Here is a 15576-nt window from a genome sequence, read left to right on the forward strand (position 1 = left end):
GGCTCTGGGCAGCCTGGGCTGCTGGTTGGCGACCTGCACACAGCAAGGGGTTGGAACTGGATGAGCATCGTGGGCCTTTTAACCCAGGCCATTCTATGATTCGATGAACAAGGCTGTTTGCTGTGGTACCACAATAGGTTTGGATGCCTTTGCAGCATCTGTGGTCCGTTCATCTATTGCTCTTCCCCCAGAAACATGCTTTTCTCTTTGGACCTTTCTTCCAGACATTTTTTGAGATAACAGGCTGATATCAAGGTTATAATAAAGAACAGTGTGAGAATTACAATGGCCACAACACAATAATACTTTGGTGAGCAGCCTTTGAAGCTGCCATAGCAGTAGTGCTCAGTGAGATGCTCAATTTCCACTTCTGCCAACTGAATCAGACCCTTGCTATCACACACACTATCCAGTTCACTTTCCTCTAAGCATATTTATTTTTAAAATGTGTGTATTGGGAAAATTTATCGATGGCTCCCTAAACAACCTAAACTTGCCTGTGTATGTGGCCCCAGTGCCAGATGTGCCTCCAGGGGATGGGATGTGGAGGGCTGGTGCATGTGGCTGTGGGCATGCAGGCTGTTCTGGAGGATGGTGGGGATGTGGGAGCACCCCTTGGTGCGAGAGCTGAGGTTCTCCAGCAGCCTTTGCTCTTAGATGTGTTATCTGCACTGCCATTCTCTCCATGACTGGAATACTGTCATTAAGGTGCAGTAAGGAAGGTTGTGGATGACACTGCAACGCGATGAGCTGCTGACTTTGTCAGGGGTGGAGAGGCCTTGCAGAGAGACCCTGAGTGATGGGAGGGATGGTCAGGCAGTGCTCAACTGAATGGAGGTGAACAGGAGCAAGAGCTGCATTCTGCACCTGAGACAGGGCTGCCCTGGATACACGTACAGAGTGGGGGATGAGATTCCCAGACAGCAGCCTCACAGAAGGGCTCTGGGAGAGATGGCACTGATAGCTGTGGGGCATTCAGGCGGTTCTGGGGATGTAGGTAATTTGGGAGGTGGAGCTGCCCTCGGTGCAAGAACTGAGGCTCTCTGCCTTCCTTCACTCTTAGTTTCAATATCTGCACTTCCCAGAGCTGAGTGCACTTACAGGATGTGTCTGTTTGTGCACTTTGTGCCTCACGCAGTGTGTCTGCGGGTGGGGCCGGGCACTCCCTGGCTCGGGGCACCCACAGGGCAGGGCTGGGCTGCAGCCCCAGCACCGCACAGCCCTGAGCTCTGCCTTCCTGCTCCCTGCAGGCAGCTCAGCACCACACTGCTGCTCGATGCCTGTGCCCACGTGGGGTGGGGAGCAGTGGGAACAGCAGCAGTGTGAGGCCTCGTGGGCTGGGATGAGGACAGTTTGGTTGGTAAAGCAAAAGCTGTGCCTTCAGCTGAGCAGGGATCTTCTTCTAGAGGTTAGACAGACAAAGAAAGTGGCTGGCCACTGAGAGTGGGATCAGATGATGATGGGAGGAACACAGAGATGATGTTCAACACTGCAGGGAAAAACTGGATGCGACCAAAGCTCGATTAGATGTGAAGCTGTCCAGTGCTGCTGGGGACAGCAAAAAGTGTGTGTTTAAATAGGTGAAGAATTAAGAGAGGACCAGAGATTACATCAGCCCATTACATTATGGTCGCTTCTTCTTAGTAATGCACAGAAAGCCTCTGTACCTTTGACTTCAACAGCAGTGATGCTGCAGAGATGGAGGAGGGTCTGAAGGGGAAGGGGTATGAGTAGAGCTGAGGGCCCTCGTGCAAATAGGTTCTAGAAGAAACTCTATAGGAAACCACATGAGAGACTTAAGTGGTGCATGGGAAGAAGTTCTGTGGCATCACTGGAAGAGCTGCTCTTTAGCAGAGATAGCAACACAACAAAGTTGCTAGAGAAAAAAGCATGAGATTGAGGAGAGCACTAGGTAAAAAATGGCGACGAAACAGAACAATGTAAAAACAACAGTTAGTCAAGAAAAAGCTGAAAAGAATATCCCCAAGAGCAGGAAGCTTATGGAAGTCTTGAAGCTACACAGGATTAGAAGCAGAGACCAAAAGGATAAATAGGAAACAAGCAAAACACCCCACACCAATTAATTCCCATTTGGAGTTAAGGAGGTGGTCAGAAAGAAAAGGCTGGAATTTAAAGAAATGGAAGGGGTGTCCACATACAGAAAATAGAGAACTCTCAAATGTGAGACAATGGAGCTGCTGGCACACATGTGCTACCCACCTCAAAAAGGACTGCCCTGCCAGAGGCCTGCAGTGCTGCTAATGCAATTCCCACCTACAAGAGAGGCTCTACAAAGTATCTACCAATTATGGGCCTGCAAATGGCCTCCTTGGCAATGTAACATGAGCCTATAATAAACACACTGTTAACATGGAATAACACAGCCTGTATGGAAAAAAACAAGGCACAGGCTTGTAAAGGGAAATGAAGCCTCAGTGGGCTGCTGGATTTATGCAAGAGTGTCATCAGCCAGCAGCTGGCTCAGGGGAATTCAGGTGAAGCGACTTTTGGGTAAAGAGAACTAGGGGGCACTTCAAAAACCCTTGTGCAATATTGTTTCTTACTGAATATTTTAACGCTTTTCCAGTCTGTCAGTGATTTCCTATGTTCCTGTTCACAGCAGCTCAAACGCCAATTCTATAGTCAAGTGAGTGTCATAACTTTCAAGAGCTTTAGTGCTACTTTAAAAGAATCTGTCAATTACTTAATAGAAATCCTTCTTAACACAATGCTGCTATCTATGTTTCACATCCAAGGTTAATTTAATGCTTAAGATGTAATGTTTCAAGAACAACTGCATGAAATAATTTATCTTGGAAGAGCAGAAGGAACGGCAGTTATTCACGTGAATAAGAAAACATGAAGCACAGAAGAGAGAAAACTATATCTACAGAATGCAAATATGCAAAGATGAACCCATTATTCCAGGCAAAACAGAGGAAGATTTAAGATCCAGGGTAAAATTACAGCTATAAACAGTATATATATATTTTTTTTTAAAAAGCAAAAGGGAATGTGGTTCACCACAAATTCTAGTCAAGACAGTTATGCTGCTACTATGCCATCTGGAAAGCCTTTTAACATCCATCCCAGTCCAACAGTACTTCAAGTACACACTCTTCCTTCCAAAGGTGTTGGACAAAAGAAGCAATCACAAATACTTCATAGCTGCACACAAGCTACCTGCACCATTAGGACAAAACTTGGTCCCATGGCAAAACCAAGGAGGGTAAGTTTCAGTGATAGGATCTGTTTCGTCAGTAGAAAGTGGAGCAGACACTTGATTTTTACTGTAACACTAAGTCTAGTTGATGATAAAAAGTAGACGGATAGACAGACAGACACATGTCTATCAAGGAGAGTCATCAGCATGAAAGAAGTTCAGTGCCCCAAATATTCCTCAGCCAAGTCCAGTCTGGTACAAACTGATCACTGTACAAAACTCTTATAAAATCTTCTTTCAAAAAATGAAGTATGAGCTTCACTCTCCATTTCTTGTTCACAAAACGTTTGTGCATTTTACATTTAGAAAATCCTTTCTATGTTCCACTTTTTTTTTCCTTCAGCAAATAAGGAAACGTTCTACATTTTGTTCACTAAAAACATCCAGAAAGCTGTGGCTGCTGTACTCCAGACTTGCCAGTAAGGTTTGGAGAAACACAATTAGAAACAGCCTAGTTAACATTTTTAAGCAATACTCTAATGTAGCATTTGGGAACAGGACTCCCTAATGTCTGGGCTATTGCTCTAGAAATAGTGCTTTTCTCAGATAAGTCTGAGCAAGGCAATGCAGTATGGAGTCATGGGGCTGAAGAAGAGAAGCGGCAGTAGATAAACAACTGCAGAGAGAGAAGAGCAGTTTTTAAAGTGTTCTTGAACTGGTTGTCCTTGTGGCTTCAGTGCCATGAAGAACCCAAGCACTGTTGGTCCTAGGAACCAATGGTTTCACTGATAAAGAGAGCAGCCATCGCATCAGGGTCTGACTGCTGACCAGCAGGGGTACCTTGACTCTGCCGACAAGTTCACTGATGGGAACTTGCTGTGGATATTTTGGATCTAAGATGCATCCATGGGGTGTAGGGACACTGCCTCTACCACATCTATTCTGACCAGCTCCACTGGGCTTCCCCCCACACCCTCTGCACATGGCAGAGGCTCCTCAGTTCAGTACTTCTTCCTAGACTTTGAGAAATCTTTCGTCTTGTACTTGAATATTAAACTGCATTTCTGCTGTAAAGACTTGTGCACAACTGTGGTGCTTTTAAGGCTGGTCAGTACAGTGTTCACTGCAGGGCAGTTGGACTCGATGGCCTTTAAAGGTCCCTTCCAACTCAAACAATTTTATGATGATGTGGAACTGAAGTCTGCTCTCCATGCCAGTGCCAGCAGCTGAGCTCGAGTGCTTCTTCCACTGCTGCAATACTGAATGAGAAACGCGAGAGGGCATCCCTGGCACGTCCATTTTGGTATGAGGAAAGAACTGAGGGCTCTTCTCCCTCCCATCAGTAAACGGAGTCTCAAAAGCTGACTGCGGGTTAATAGTGCTGTTGCTATGTACACGTGTAACAACAGCAACCTTTTTAAAAGACTGTTGGACGTTTCATCCTTTGAAAGTATAAGCTCTTAAGACCCGTGCTCTAGCTATTCCTACTCAAAGAAACACTCAAACTCTTTCCTCCTCCTGCCTTTTTCATGTTCCTGATTGTTCATTTGCTCTGGAAACAGATACCTTCTGCAAGCCCAGTTCTCTTCAACGAGTTCACACATCTGCAATATGCTCTACGGCTCTCCCTGCAATGCTTGCTTCACCAGTATCTATTTAAAAGCTACTTTTGAATATGTTTACCAGCACTGCACTACTCATTCCTGTCTTGCAGCTTTCTGACCCAGCACAAGGCTTCTCTGAAGTCTGTGTTGCAAAATGCTCCCGCCTATCAATTCCTGCCTCAAGCACTGCACTGGGTTTTCACGTTCCCTTCTACCTCCCAACATCCAATGTCCCACCACTCTGATACCCAGAGCTCCTCCTTCTGCTGTCTCTTCCTCCCATCTGCTCAATGCTGGTAGCAGCACTGGGATAGGATTCAGGAATTCTCTGACGCCCGTGGAGGACACATATCCATACTGCATCCCGCTGCTCAAGCAGATGGGTTGGCCAAACTGACCTGCAGAGATTCCTTTGAACCTCAACCTATGAAGAGGAAGGAGCAGCAGAGAGAGGCTGCTGTGAGCTGACATGACCACCCATTTGCCATTCCCACTGTGCCGCCTGGTGGGAAGGAGGCAGAAGAGCCACAAATGAAAGACTGAAGTTGAGTCCAGGAATAAGGAAGAACAGGGAGAAGATGTGTTGGTTTTTGTTTCTCACCATCCTGCTCTATTTTTTTTTTAATTGGCAATAAATGAAATTAATGATCCTGGGCAGCCTAGTCTAGTATTAAATGGGGAGGTTGCTGGCCCTGCATGTGGCAGGGGAGTTGGAGATTCATGATCCTTGAGGTCCCTTCCAACAATTCTCTGATTATTACAGAATCATAAATCACAGAATGGCCAGGGTTGGAAGGGATCTTTAAAGGCCACCTGGTCCCACTCCCTGCAGTGCACAGGGATACCCACAGCTCCATCAGTGCTCACAGCCCATCCTCTGACCGTGGGTGTCTGCAGGGATGGGGCACCACCACCTCTCTGGGCAACCTGTGCAGTGCCTCACCACCCTTATTATAAACATCTTCCTGCTATCCAATCCAAATCTCCCCTCCTTTAGTTTGAAACCATTTCTCCTTGTCCTATCAATATAGACTCTGCTATAGAGTCAGTCCCCTGCTTTCTTACAACTCCCCTTTACTTTAATGTTCCTCTAGCCAAGCCTGATTTATCAGTGATGGCACTTGGTAAGTGATCTCCCTGTCTTTATCTTTTTCAGCATATTTTCTCCCCCTGTCCTGCTGAGGACTTTCCAAATTCTTGGTCCCAGTGCCACCTATTTTCTCACCTGTCAGTACTGGAGATACCGAAGAAACACCACATCTTCCACTAAGCAGCAACACAGGGAATTATTACCAGTGATTTCTTATCAGGGAGAATCCAGCTGTATCAGATCCAAGTTCTGCAGCTCCCAGGTCACACATCTGTGCTTGCAGCATCCGAAAAAGAAACACAGCATTGCCTGTGGAAGCAGTACATAAACCAGCATTAATGTACACGTGTACATGCAGCTTTTACTTCATTGCATTAGGCACAAAGCTTCCAAAAAGCAATGCTGTCTTCTTGTTACAGCTGTCAGCAGGGATACAGAATATCTTCATATTTTTCATTTCTTTTTCCCCCTGAACAATTTTGAGATTGGCAAATTCCTTTGCAATTTTGACTGGGTCAGAAGCCTATGCTGTCGTTCTCCTACCTCTTAGAGAAAAACACTTCCTTTGAGGAGCAAAGACATTTACCAACATGCTGCTGTATAAATCTACTTTGTTGGCACCAGTCATGAAGCTAAGCACCTGAATGCCTTCTGGACATAGCAAACTGGTTTTGTGAAATCAGTGGAAGTCAATGGAGGCTTGGCAGTATGACAGCCCCTCTCATGTACCCCTTCATGCACAGTCATGCAGCAGTTCTCTCTGGAATACATGCATTGAAATGACACCTTCCAAGTGGTCATGTTATTAAAACTATGCCCCACTTTCATTTTGGAATATCATTCCTGGAATGTAGGGGGAGACAGGGATACTGTATAATACCAAGCATTCTTTTTGCATGCTGCATCACGTTTTAGGACAAATGAAATTGCAAGCTAATGAATGCATATCAGACTGCTTGCACTGACAACATTAATGAAGCAGTCAGACCCTTTGCATGTCTTATTTATTACATGGATAGCAAATTACCCCCCTGCTATCCTGAAGGCACATGCAGATTATATTTCACTGAAAGTCAATCTTCATTTATCCAAATGTTCCCAAGATGGAAGCCAAACTGATCACAGAAGAAATACAGGGGGGAAAGAGGGAATTGTCAGACAAATTGTCAGCAGAAGAAACTTTAACTGGTAACAAGGTTGGTTATCAGGAAAAAGTTCTCTGAATGAGCAGTCAGGCACTGGAATTGGCTGCCCAGGGGGAATGGTGGGGTCACCATCCCTGGAGGTGTTGGAGAAATGGGTAGATGTGGTACGTAGGGACACAGTTCAGTCAGTAGGACTGGATGATCTCAGAGGTCTTTTCCAACTTTAATGATTCTGTGATTCTATGAACTGTTTAGCTCAGCTAACAGTGGTTAAATACTTAAAGAGTTTGTCCAGAATGCAAAATGTCCATCCCTGGACATTGCTACCCTAAGCAAGCTAATCTAATTTAATCCTCAGACCGCATGTCCTCTGGAGGTCCTCTCCAACCTACATCAGGTCCCCAGGCTCAAAGCATGACTCAACACAAACCCTCCTATTAGTATATTGTAGCACTGTCTATATTGTAGTTTCAACCTGAAAGGTAAGACTGCACTCATAGAATCTCAGAATGGTTGGGTTGGAAGGGACCTCAAAGACCACCTGTTTCCAACCCCTGTACTGTGGGTAGGGTTGCCAGCCCTCAAAGCAGGCACCAGGTCAGTTGCCTAGGGAATGGATGAGTTTTCCCACTTTTGTTGTTGCCAGTAGGAGAGATGAAGTATGATACAACAGAAATGCAGCACTATTTAACAAAAGTGCAATCTTACAAAACAAAACAAAACCAAAAAACCAACCAAAAACCAAACAAACAAAAAAACCCAACAGACATGACTGAAAGTAGCATTCATACAGGAGTGATAGCTTGCACATAACTGTGCTTCTCTCAGCAACTTAGGAGTTGGACTCGGTGACTCCTGTGGGTCCCCTCCAACTCAAGCCATTCTATGATTTAAAAACAAACAAACAAACAAACAAAACCCCAAATCAGAAAATCCTTCAACTTCTCAACTTTAAACATTCATCTCCCGACCGTTATCCCCGAGCAGCTCTCGGGTTTTGCAAGCAGTTACCAGGGCGCCTGCTGCAGAGCTGCGAGCTCGGCTCTCGTCCCACGGGGAGGAGTTCTGCTCTGCTGCTGTTGCTGGGATCCGGCGGCTCGCAGGACGAGCTGCTCCAGGGCCGCATCGCCCGGCCGGGCTGCCATGGGGGATCGGTCAGACCGAGCCAAGGAAACCCCCCCGAGCAGACTGCGGGCTAAAAATGGACAATTCCTACGTGGAAGAAGTGGCCGCGTCTCTGGTGAGAGAATTTCTCAGTAGAAAGGTAATTTAGTCTCGATTTTCTGGCTGGGATGAGTGGGAACGGCAGAGGGGAAACGGCCGTTGTTAAAAGGCGAAGGGAGGGAGGCTGGATGGGGGCTGCTGGCAGCCGTAAGGCTGATAGCCCTGCAGAGCGGCGAGCTGCAGGGCACGGATCCGCACTACATCTCCCACAATGCCCGCTGATTTCCGAACGTGGAAGGCGGCTGCCCGCCTGCCTGAGAAAATCTGATTCATTCCTACACGTGCCTGCGAAAAAAAAAGAAAAAAGCTTAAGCCAAGAAATGCGGTTTTAAGCTTTCTTTTTTTCAGCCCTCCTTCATCACCTGTCGTCCTTGTTTTGTACGAGTGATGCACACAAATACTAAAACAAAACAAAAGGAAGTAGTCATAGAGAAAACAGATGTCTTTTACTGGGGCTCTGCAGGCAGCGGATTTGCCCAGGGGGGAAGGAGAAGAAAGTGAGCACTGTATTTGTCACAGAACCCGATGTAAAGGAAAGAACTGGGATGTGGGCTGTGAGCCGAGGAAAAGACACCTTCATGTTTCCAGGTGAAATTACCTCCTACTTTGTATTTATGCAGAATCCAAAGGAAATACTGCACGGGTCCCCCCGGCTCAGGGATGAGTTGCCTTGTACAGAACATAAGACACAGTTGTGCTAAGAAGCATCCTGCCAACCTCGCTTTCTTTCACCTGTCCTGCATCTAGCTTCCAAATGCCTATTTTCAGTGTTGAAATACTTGCCAACGTGATTTCAATTAGAAATAATAGCAGAATGAATCACTTGCCATTAAATTCCAGCATTAGCAGAGCAATGCCTCAAAGTATCTGACTGCAGAGATTTCTCAGCTGAAACACCTTCACGTTTCTGACTTAAATAAATGTAATGCTGACTAAAAGCATAAAAGGAAAGGGAGTGCTCTGCTGGTAAAACTGACCATGCAGCTTATCATTCCTTGCATTTTAATTGCAGCACTGTCTCATTCTCTGTACCGAGTTGCAGGAAGAGCCCAAACTAGTTGATGCTATGAGGATCCAGCTGATTTTCAACCTGGTCAGGTTATCCTGATAACAGGGTGAAGAGCAGGTTCTGAAAAACCTGCCAAAAAATAAAGCACACCTGAAATTCAGATTTTGTAATTACATAGCTCAGATGCAATTAATTGCACAGCAACTATTGAGCTGTTAAGTAGCTGCAGTCAGCTGCATGGAGTAGCTCTGTTTTGTTTGTTTTCTCAAGTTTGGTAAATTCTGCACAGACAGCATTTCCACCAGAACTCCTTTTACATCTCTAGGCTGCAGAAATGCAAAACTGTATAATTAAAGTGCAGGTTTTAAGGCTTAGCTTGTAATTACTTCCATTTTAATATATCCAGAAGCTTCAGCTTGCATCCAACAAAGTCAGCAGTAAAAACTTTTGTTAGCTGTTCTGTGTCCTTCTCCTCCCAAACCCACACAGGAATCATAGAATCCTAGAATGGCCTGGGTTGAAAAGGAGCACAGTGCTCATCCAGTTCCAACCCCCTGCTGTGTGCAGGTCGCCAACCAGCAGCCCAGGCTGCCCAGAGCCACATCCAGCCTGGCCTTGGATGCCTGCAGGGATGGGGCATCCACAGCCTCCTTGGGCAACCTGTGCCAGTGGAAGCACTAGGAATCTAGCATATCCAGACTGCACTATCAGTAATCGTGCAGACGTGGCACTGAGAGTCATGGCAGGGATAGGCTGGTGTCTTAGAGGTGCTTTATGCCCTTTAATGATTCTGTGACTCTAAAATCTCCTGCTTGTCCTCAGGGTCTGAAGAAAACCATCAGCACCATGGACCGGGAGCTCCCACGTTCTGCATTCAGCATCAATAACAGGAATGAGCTTCGAAACGTCCTGCATTTACACTCCCTGTACAAACAGAACAAGGTAAAGGAAGAGGTGTTTCTCCTCACAGTCTGGTCTCGGATCACATATAACTGGGTCAAACAGATCAAGGCAGCAGTGTATGTGCACAGTGCAGAGAACTGGAGCCTGGGTCTGGTGCTGCACTGCTGTGGATATGCTTAGAGGTCTCCATCTCACCTCTATGGTGAGATTGCATTACAGGTCACAGGACTAAGCTGAGAACCTGGCAGTGAGCCCTCGTTACTAAATGCAGCTTCCAATAAACCAGGAGCACTTATTCACTTTAACATCTTTTACATCATTACATCTAGAATATTCCATTTTGGAAATGGCTCTGCATTTCCATTTCTATTTACAACTTTATGTATGACCTGACAGACAGAACTGCACTCAGCATTTATCATTCCTTGAAATGTAATACAGGCCACAATCTTTTATGTCAAAGCCATCAGTAGCTGATTTCCAATTATTGCTTAGATCGAATCCTAACCATTCACAGTTTAAGGCAGGAATGTCTAGCCAACAGCCTGCGGGATGATGCAATTAACTCCAGCAGCTCGTGTTTGATGAATACATTGCATGTGCAAACTTGCAGCAAAGCTATGAATTTCATGAGGTCCAAGGGATTGAATCATTGCCAACTCCAGGAGTTCCTGGATTTCCTTCACAATCACACTTTATTACTTCATTTAACACGCCCACACCTTTAAGCTCTTGATATTTCCTAGCTGACATCTCCTTCCTCGGAGGTAGAGTCACTGTCCCTGGAGGTGTTTAAGAAACGTCCAAATGTTGTACTGAAGGACATGGTTTAGTGGATATATTGGTGGTAGGTGGATGGATTGGATTGGATGATCTTGGAGGTCTCATCCAACCTCAGTGATTCTGTGGGTCTATGATTCCTTCCTGTGTTGTTTGTACAGCCATATCATTTATAATCACCAGACTCTAGGAAAACGTTAACATGTTCAGCCACTGTCCAACATAAAAACTCCTTCTTAGATTGCAGCAAGACTAACAAGTTTTCAGCTGCAACCAAAAACTTTATTTTTCCTCTTGAACAGGCCAAGGAGAACCCTCTGAAAACACTCCTTGAAATCATTACTAATTATTTCCTTGAGCACCGTGGGACCTCCAGGAGCACCAGTTCAAGTTCTGCACTGGCAGCTTCTCAAAGTAAGAGCTCAGCATCCCATCCACCTGACCTCTCAGATGAAGAACGTGGATGTGGAAATGCCAACCTGCCTCATGACAGCAAAACTCAAACTTCCAGGTACTGCCTTATTCCTCTTTACTTTGGCCAGTCTTCTTTCCATTAAGTGAAATAGCGTTGAATGGTTTGTATGGTATATATGGCCTGATTTTTGGGATGGTCCTGTGCAGAGGCAGGAGTTGGACTCAATGATTCTTAATCCTCTGGTTAGACATTAGGAGAAAATTTTTCATGCAGAGGGTGGTGAGGCACTGGAACAGGTTGCCCAAGGAGGCTGTGGATGCCCCATCCCTGCAGGCATCCAAGGCCAGGCTGGATGTGGCTCTGGGCAGCCTGGGCTGCTGGTTGGCGACCTGCACATAGCAAGGGGTTGGAACTGGATGACCATTGTGATCCTTTTCAACCCAGGCCATTCTATGATTCTATGACCCTTATAGGTCCCTTCCAGCTTAGGATATTCTGTGATTCAACAACATTCTCAGCAACACCACCTTGGTTAGTTACCGCAAAGTCTGCATTACTGCCGTCTTCTTTCAAAAATGCTCTTAAGCTCCCTGGCAATTACAAAGACTTGCAGGTTCTTCAGTGACTGAAAGATGGAATTAAAATGAACAAATCTGAGCTTTTATGCCTGGTAAACTGGAAAGTATTCAGTATAGTCTGATGAGAAATGAACCACCTGCGCTGAAACTACAGATACATCAATGCTTAGAGTCTAAACCAAGCCCTACCATCTTACATTCAGCATCGCTGCCAATAGCATAAGTTATTTTCACCAACAAAAGCATATGGAAACAGCATGCCGCCAAGTCTTCCAATGCCATTTATTAGCATCTCAGAGCAACAGCACCAGCTTTTTTAAAATGGACACAGAAGTTCAACGTCCCAGCTTTGACTCTCAGAGAATACACCTAATTTTATTCCTCATTGTAAAAGCAGCTCAAACCCACTGCTTCTAAGCGTTAGCACTTGCAGAACTCCAGCAAGTCCTTGCTCCGTGGGGGAGGAAGCAAGAACTGACACAACCAGCTAAGAACTGATCAGACACTGCAGGGGTTGGAAGGGACTTATGGCGATCATCGAGTCCAACCACCCCAAAGCAGGTTCCCTACAATATGTAGTGCAGGAAGGTGCCCCGACAGAACCTGAATATAAGGAGACCCAGCTCTCTGGGCAGCCAGTTCCAGTGCTCCATCATTCTGATAGTTTTTCCCTGTGTTTGGAACACCCTCTTTTCCAACTTCTGCCCGTTGCCCCTTCTTCTGTTGCTTCCTAGAAAGCCACTAACACGTCTCTCTTATATCGAATAGCAACAACGCAGCCCTTTCCCGCCCCCAACAAAATGGCGGAACCGCCCCCCGCCCCTCACAGCGACTGAGAGCCCGGAGGGCGCACGCGCATTGCCAGCCCTGCCTGTAGGGCCAGAGTGGGAGGGAATGACCACAGAGAGCGCGCTGCTGCCAGGCTAGAGAGGCCTTCATTGTTCCGGAAGTGATGCGTTGTGGTGCCGCTCTGCCTTGTGCTGGAGAGCATTCTATGGTTTTAGTCCTCCAGTGGTTTCCCTTTGGGTTGGAAACTGTTGGTGTTGTGGTCATTGAGTTGATCACACACAGCCCCACACTGACACCTTTTCCCAAAAAGATGCATGCTGTATACATATAGATAAACACATGGAAAGCTGCATGTACAAATGTAACACAAATGGGTGAGGGGCGGGGGGACAACACATGTATGTGAGGAAGGACGGATGCCATCATGGCATGTGGAGCTGGTGCTCATGAGGGGAGTCCCTGCTATTTACTGCTTTATGCCTTTCTGGTTATGTCTTTTTTTCTACCTACAAAATGAATCAGGAAAAGAAATAGTGTGGCAGAAGCATGGTTCTGTGATCCCCTAAACTGTTTCCATCCCTTTGGCCATGGAGAAATCAGACCACAGTCAAGCAGCCAGAGCCTGAAAATAATTTTAATTTTAATTTTAATTTTAATAGTTATGATAATTTTAATCGTAACTACCTGGTTAATTTTAACAAGGCAAGCAGGAGTGGAGATTATAATCAGACAAATTCTTATGTAATAGTCCAGCTTCAAACTCTTTCCTTTTACCTGACCTCAGGAATTTTTTTTTAATGTCTACAACTGTTAAAATGATACTTAATTTGTGCCCTTTGGCAATGATGAATGGTCCTAGGTAAGGAGTAGCAGTCCTCAGATTTCCTAATGCTCTCAGAGACTGATCCTGCACCCTTCTGTTTAAATATGAAGGATGTCTTTGCAGTATAAGGCATAACTAACTACAAAAAAGACCCAACAGTTTTAACTGGTTAGGTGAAATGAATATTTATGTGATACAAGATGCTTCAGCTCATGGAATTGCTTAGCTATGAAATACGATGGAGAAAAGCATCCTAGAGTTAAAAACAAAAGTTAAAGGGCAGTCATTGTAAAAGAAAGCTAGCATTTTTACCCAGATTATCATAGAAACACAGAGTCACAGAATCACCAAAGTTGGAAGAGACCTCCAAGATGATCCGCTCCATCATCCATCTACCACCAATATTTCCCCACAAAACCATGTCCCTTAGTACCACATCTAAACATTTCTTGAAGACCCTTAGAGACTCCCCCACCTGGCTGGGCTGCCCATTCCTGTGCCCGACCACTTGTTCAGAGAAGGAATTGTTCCTAATATCCAACCTGAACCTCCTCTAGTGCAACTTGAAGTCATTTCCCCAAAGTGTGAATGAAGTCAGTTCAAAGGATGCTGACAAAAATATTAAATTTTCTAATGGCTCTTCAAGTGGATGGGAAAGGAGTTGGAACTGTTTGTGGTAGCTCCAGACCCATCTGACTTGACAAAAGTGGTATGCGTATTGTCACAAATTGTCATGCATGATAACGATATTGAAATGATCTCTTGAATCCTATTGATGTTAAAGTGAAAAGTAATTGTATTTGAGTGCCACTTCCACATAACAAGTGACTTAACTTGAAAGCAGTGCTTTAATTAGCCAAAGTGCTGTTTTCATTGATTTCGTTATTCATCATTTCGTTGTTTATAATGTTGTTTCTTTTACTTTATTGCAGACACGATGTTGAGAATCCACCTGATAAAATCCTTCAATTCAGAAAACATCAACACAAAAGTGAAAAATGCCACGCAGGGACAATATGCAACAGCCACTTAACCTCTGATGGGGATAAGAAGTTAAAGGGTAGTCAAGAGGATTTAAAATCAGCAGTCATTTCTGAAGAGCTGCAAGCCACAGTGAAGGACAAGCAGAGGCCCAGGTCTGGTCTCATTGTCAGAAGCATGATGGCTGGACCAGGAGCAAGTTCTCCAGAGGTGATTTTTAACCCCTCCAAATCATAAACCATAGAATCACCAAGGTTGGAAAAGACCTCCAAGATCATCCAGTCCAACCATCCACCTACCACCAGCATTTCACCACTAAACCACGTCCCGTAGTACAACATCTAGCAGCTTCTTGAACACGATAAAGTACTGGGCATGACCAGAGATTCTGAATATGACTTTCTGACATGAAGTAATTTGTGAAGAATATTAGCACTACTTCTTCATGCTAATCCATTAAATCTGCATTATGAAAAGATGGGCTGATTTAGGGCAGTGGTTCTGGTTAATTCAGAAATTCAAGCTGTTTCAGGAACAGCCGCTGCACACAGATCTGTGATCTTTCATTACAGCATTTCTTTATTAAGTCTTCTCCATTTTTAATATCTCACTTCTCTTGAGAGCTGAGATTTTCCATTTTCCTCAGGAAATTGCTTCTTTACCTCAGAAGTGTCTACAGCTCCTCAAATGGGCACCTGATTTCCTCAGGTTTTTCTGAAACTCCACATTTAATCATTAGCTTCAGGCTTTGAAAATTGCTTTCAGTAAAACAATGTTTCTAAACTTGTCCAAATGAGATATATTTCATCAGTAGGTGTTTTTAAAACACGATTCCAAAAATATTTTCTCTCTTTTTTCTTTCACGCTTCTTTCATAGAGACAGGAACTTCCCCTGTGTCCAATCAAGCTTACAAAAATGAGAAATTGAAGTATTTTAAACATTCTGTTTGGCTAATACTGAAGCAAATATTGAAAGCTAATTTAATTGCATTTTTCTAAAGAGTTTTGGTTCAGGAAAAAGGGACTAGATGCCTTTAACAGCCAGTCTTGGCAGTAAAATATCATACATGTC

General features: G+C 44.8%; 1 protein-coding gene and 1 long non-coding RNA gene across 2 annotated transcripts in view; one reads left to right on the forward strand and one right to left on the reverse strand.

The window, feature by feature from the left end:
• Positions 1-5645: 5645 nt before the first annotated feature.
• Positions 5646-9730, reverse strand: LOC109368066. Its single transcript, XR_004160045.1, has 3 exons — positions 9204-9730; positions 8014-8511; positions 5646-6166 (listed from the first exon to the last, which is right to left on the reverse strand). It is a non-coding gene; the product is annotated as an uncharacterized LOC109368066 (long non-coding RNA).
• Positions 8137-15576, forward strand: part of MINDY4 (MINDY lysine 48 deubiquitinase 4) — a 64902-nt gene continuing 57462 nt past the window's right edge. Inside the window, exons 1-4 of the mRNA XM_010712224.3 lie at positions 8137-8266; positions 10058-10177; positions 11221-11429; positions 14456-14714. Coding sequence (XP_010710526.1) covers positions 8204-8266; positions 10058-10177; positions 11221-11429; positions 14456-14714 — 651 coding nt within the window. The 5' untranslated portion in view covers positions 8137-8203. The remainder of the gene's footprint in view (positions 8267-10057; positions 10178-11220; positions 11430-14455; positions 14715-15576) is intronic.

The sequence above is a fragment of the Meleagris gallopavo genome, chromosome 6 (assembly GCF_000146605.3).
Source record: "Meleagris gallopavo isolate NT-WF06-2002-E0010 breed Aviagen turkey brand Nicholas breeding stock chromosome 6, Turkey_5.1, whole genome shotgun sequence".
Taxonomy (NCBI): Eukaryota; Metazoa; Chordata; class Aves; order Galliformes; family Phasianidae; genus Meleagris; species Meleagris gallopavo.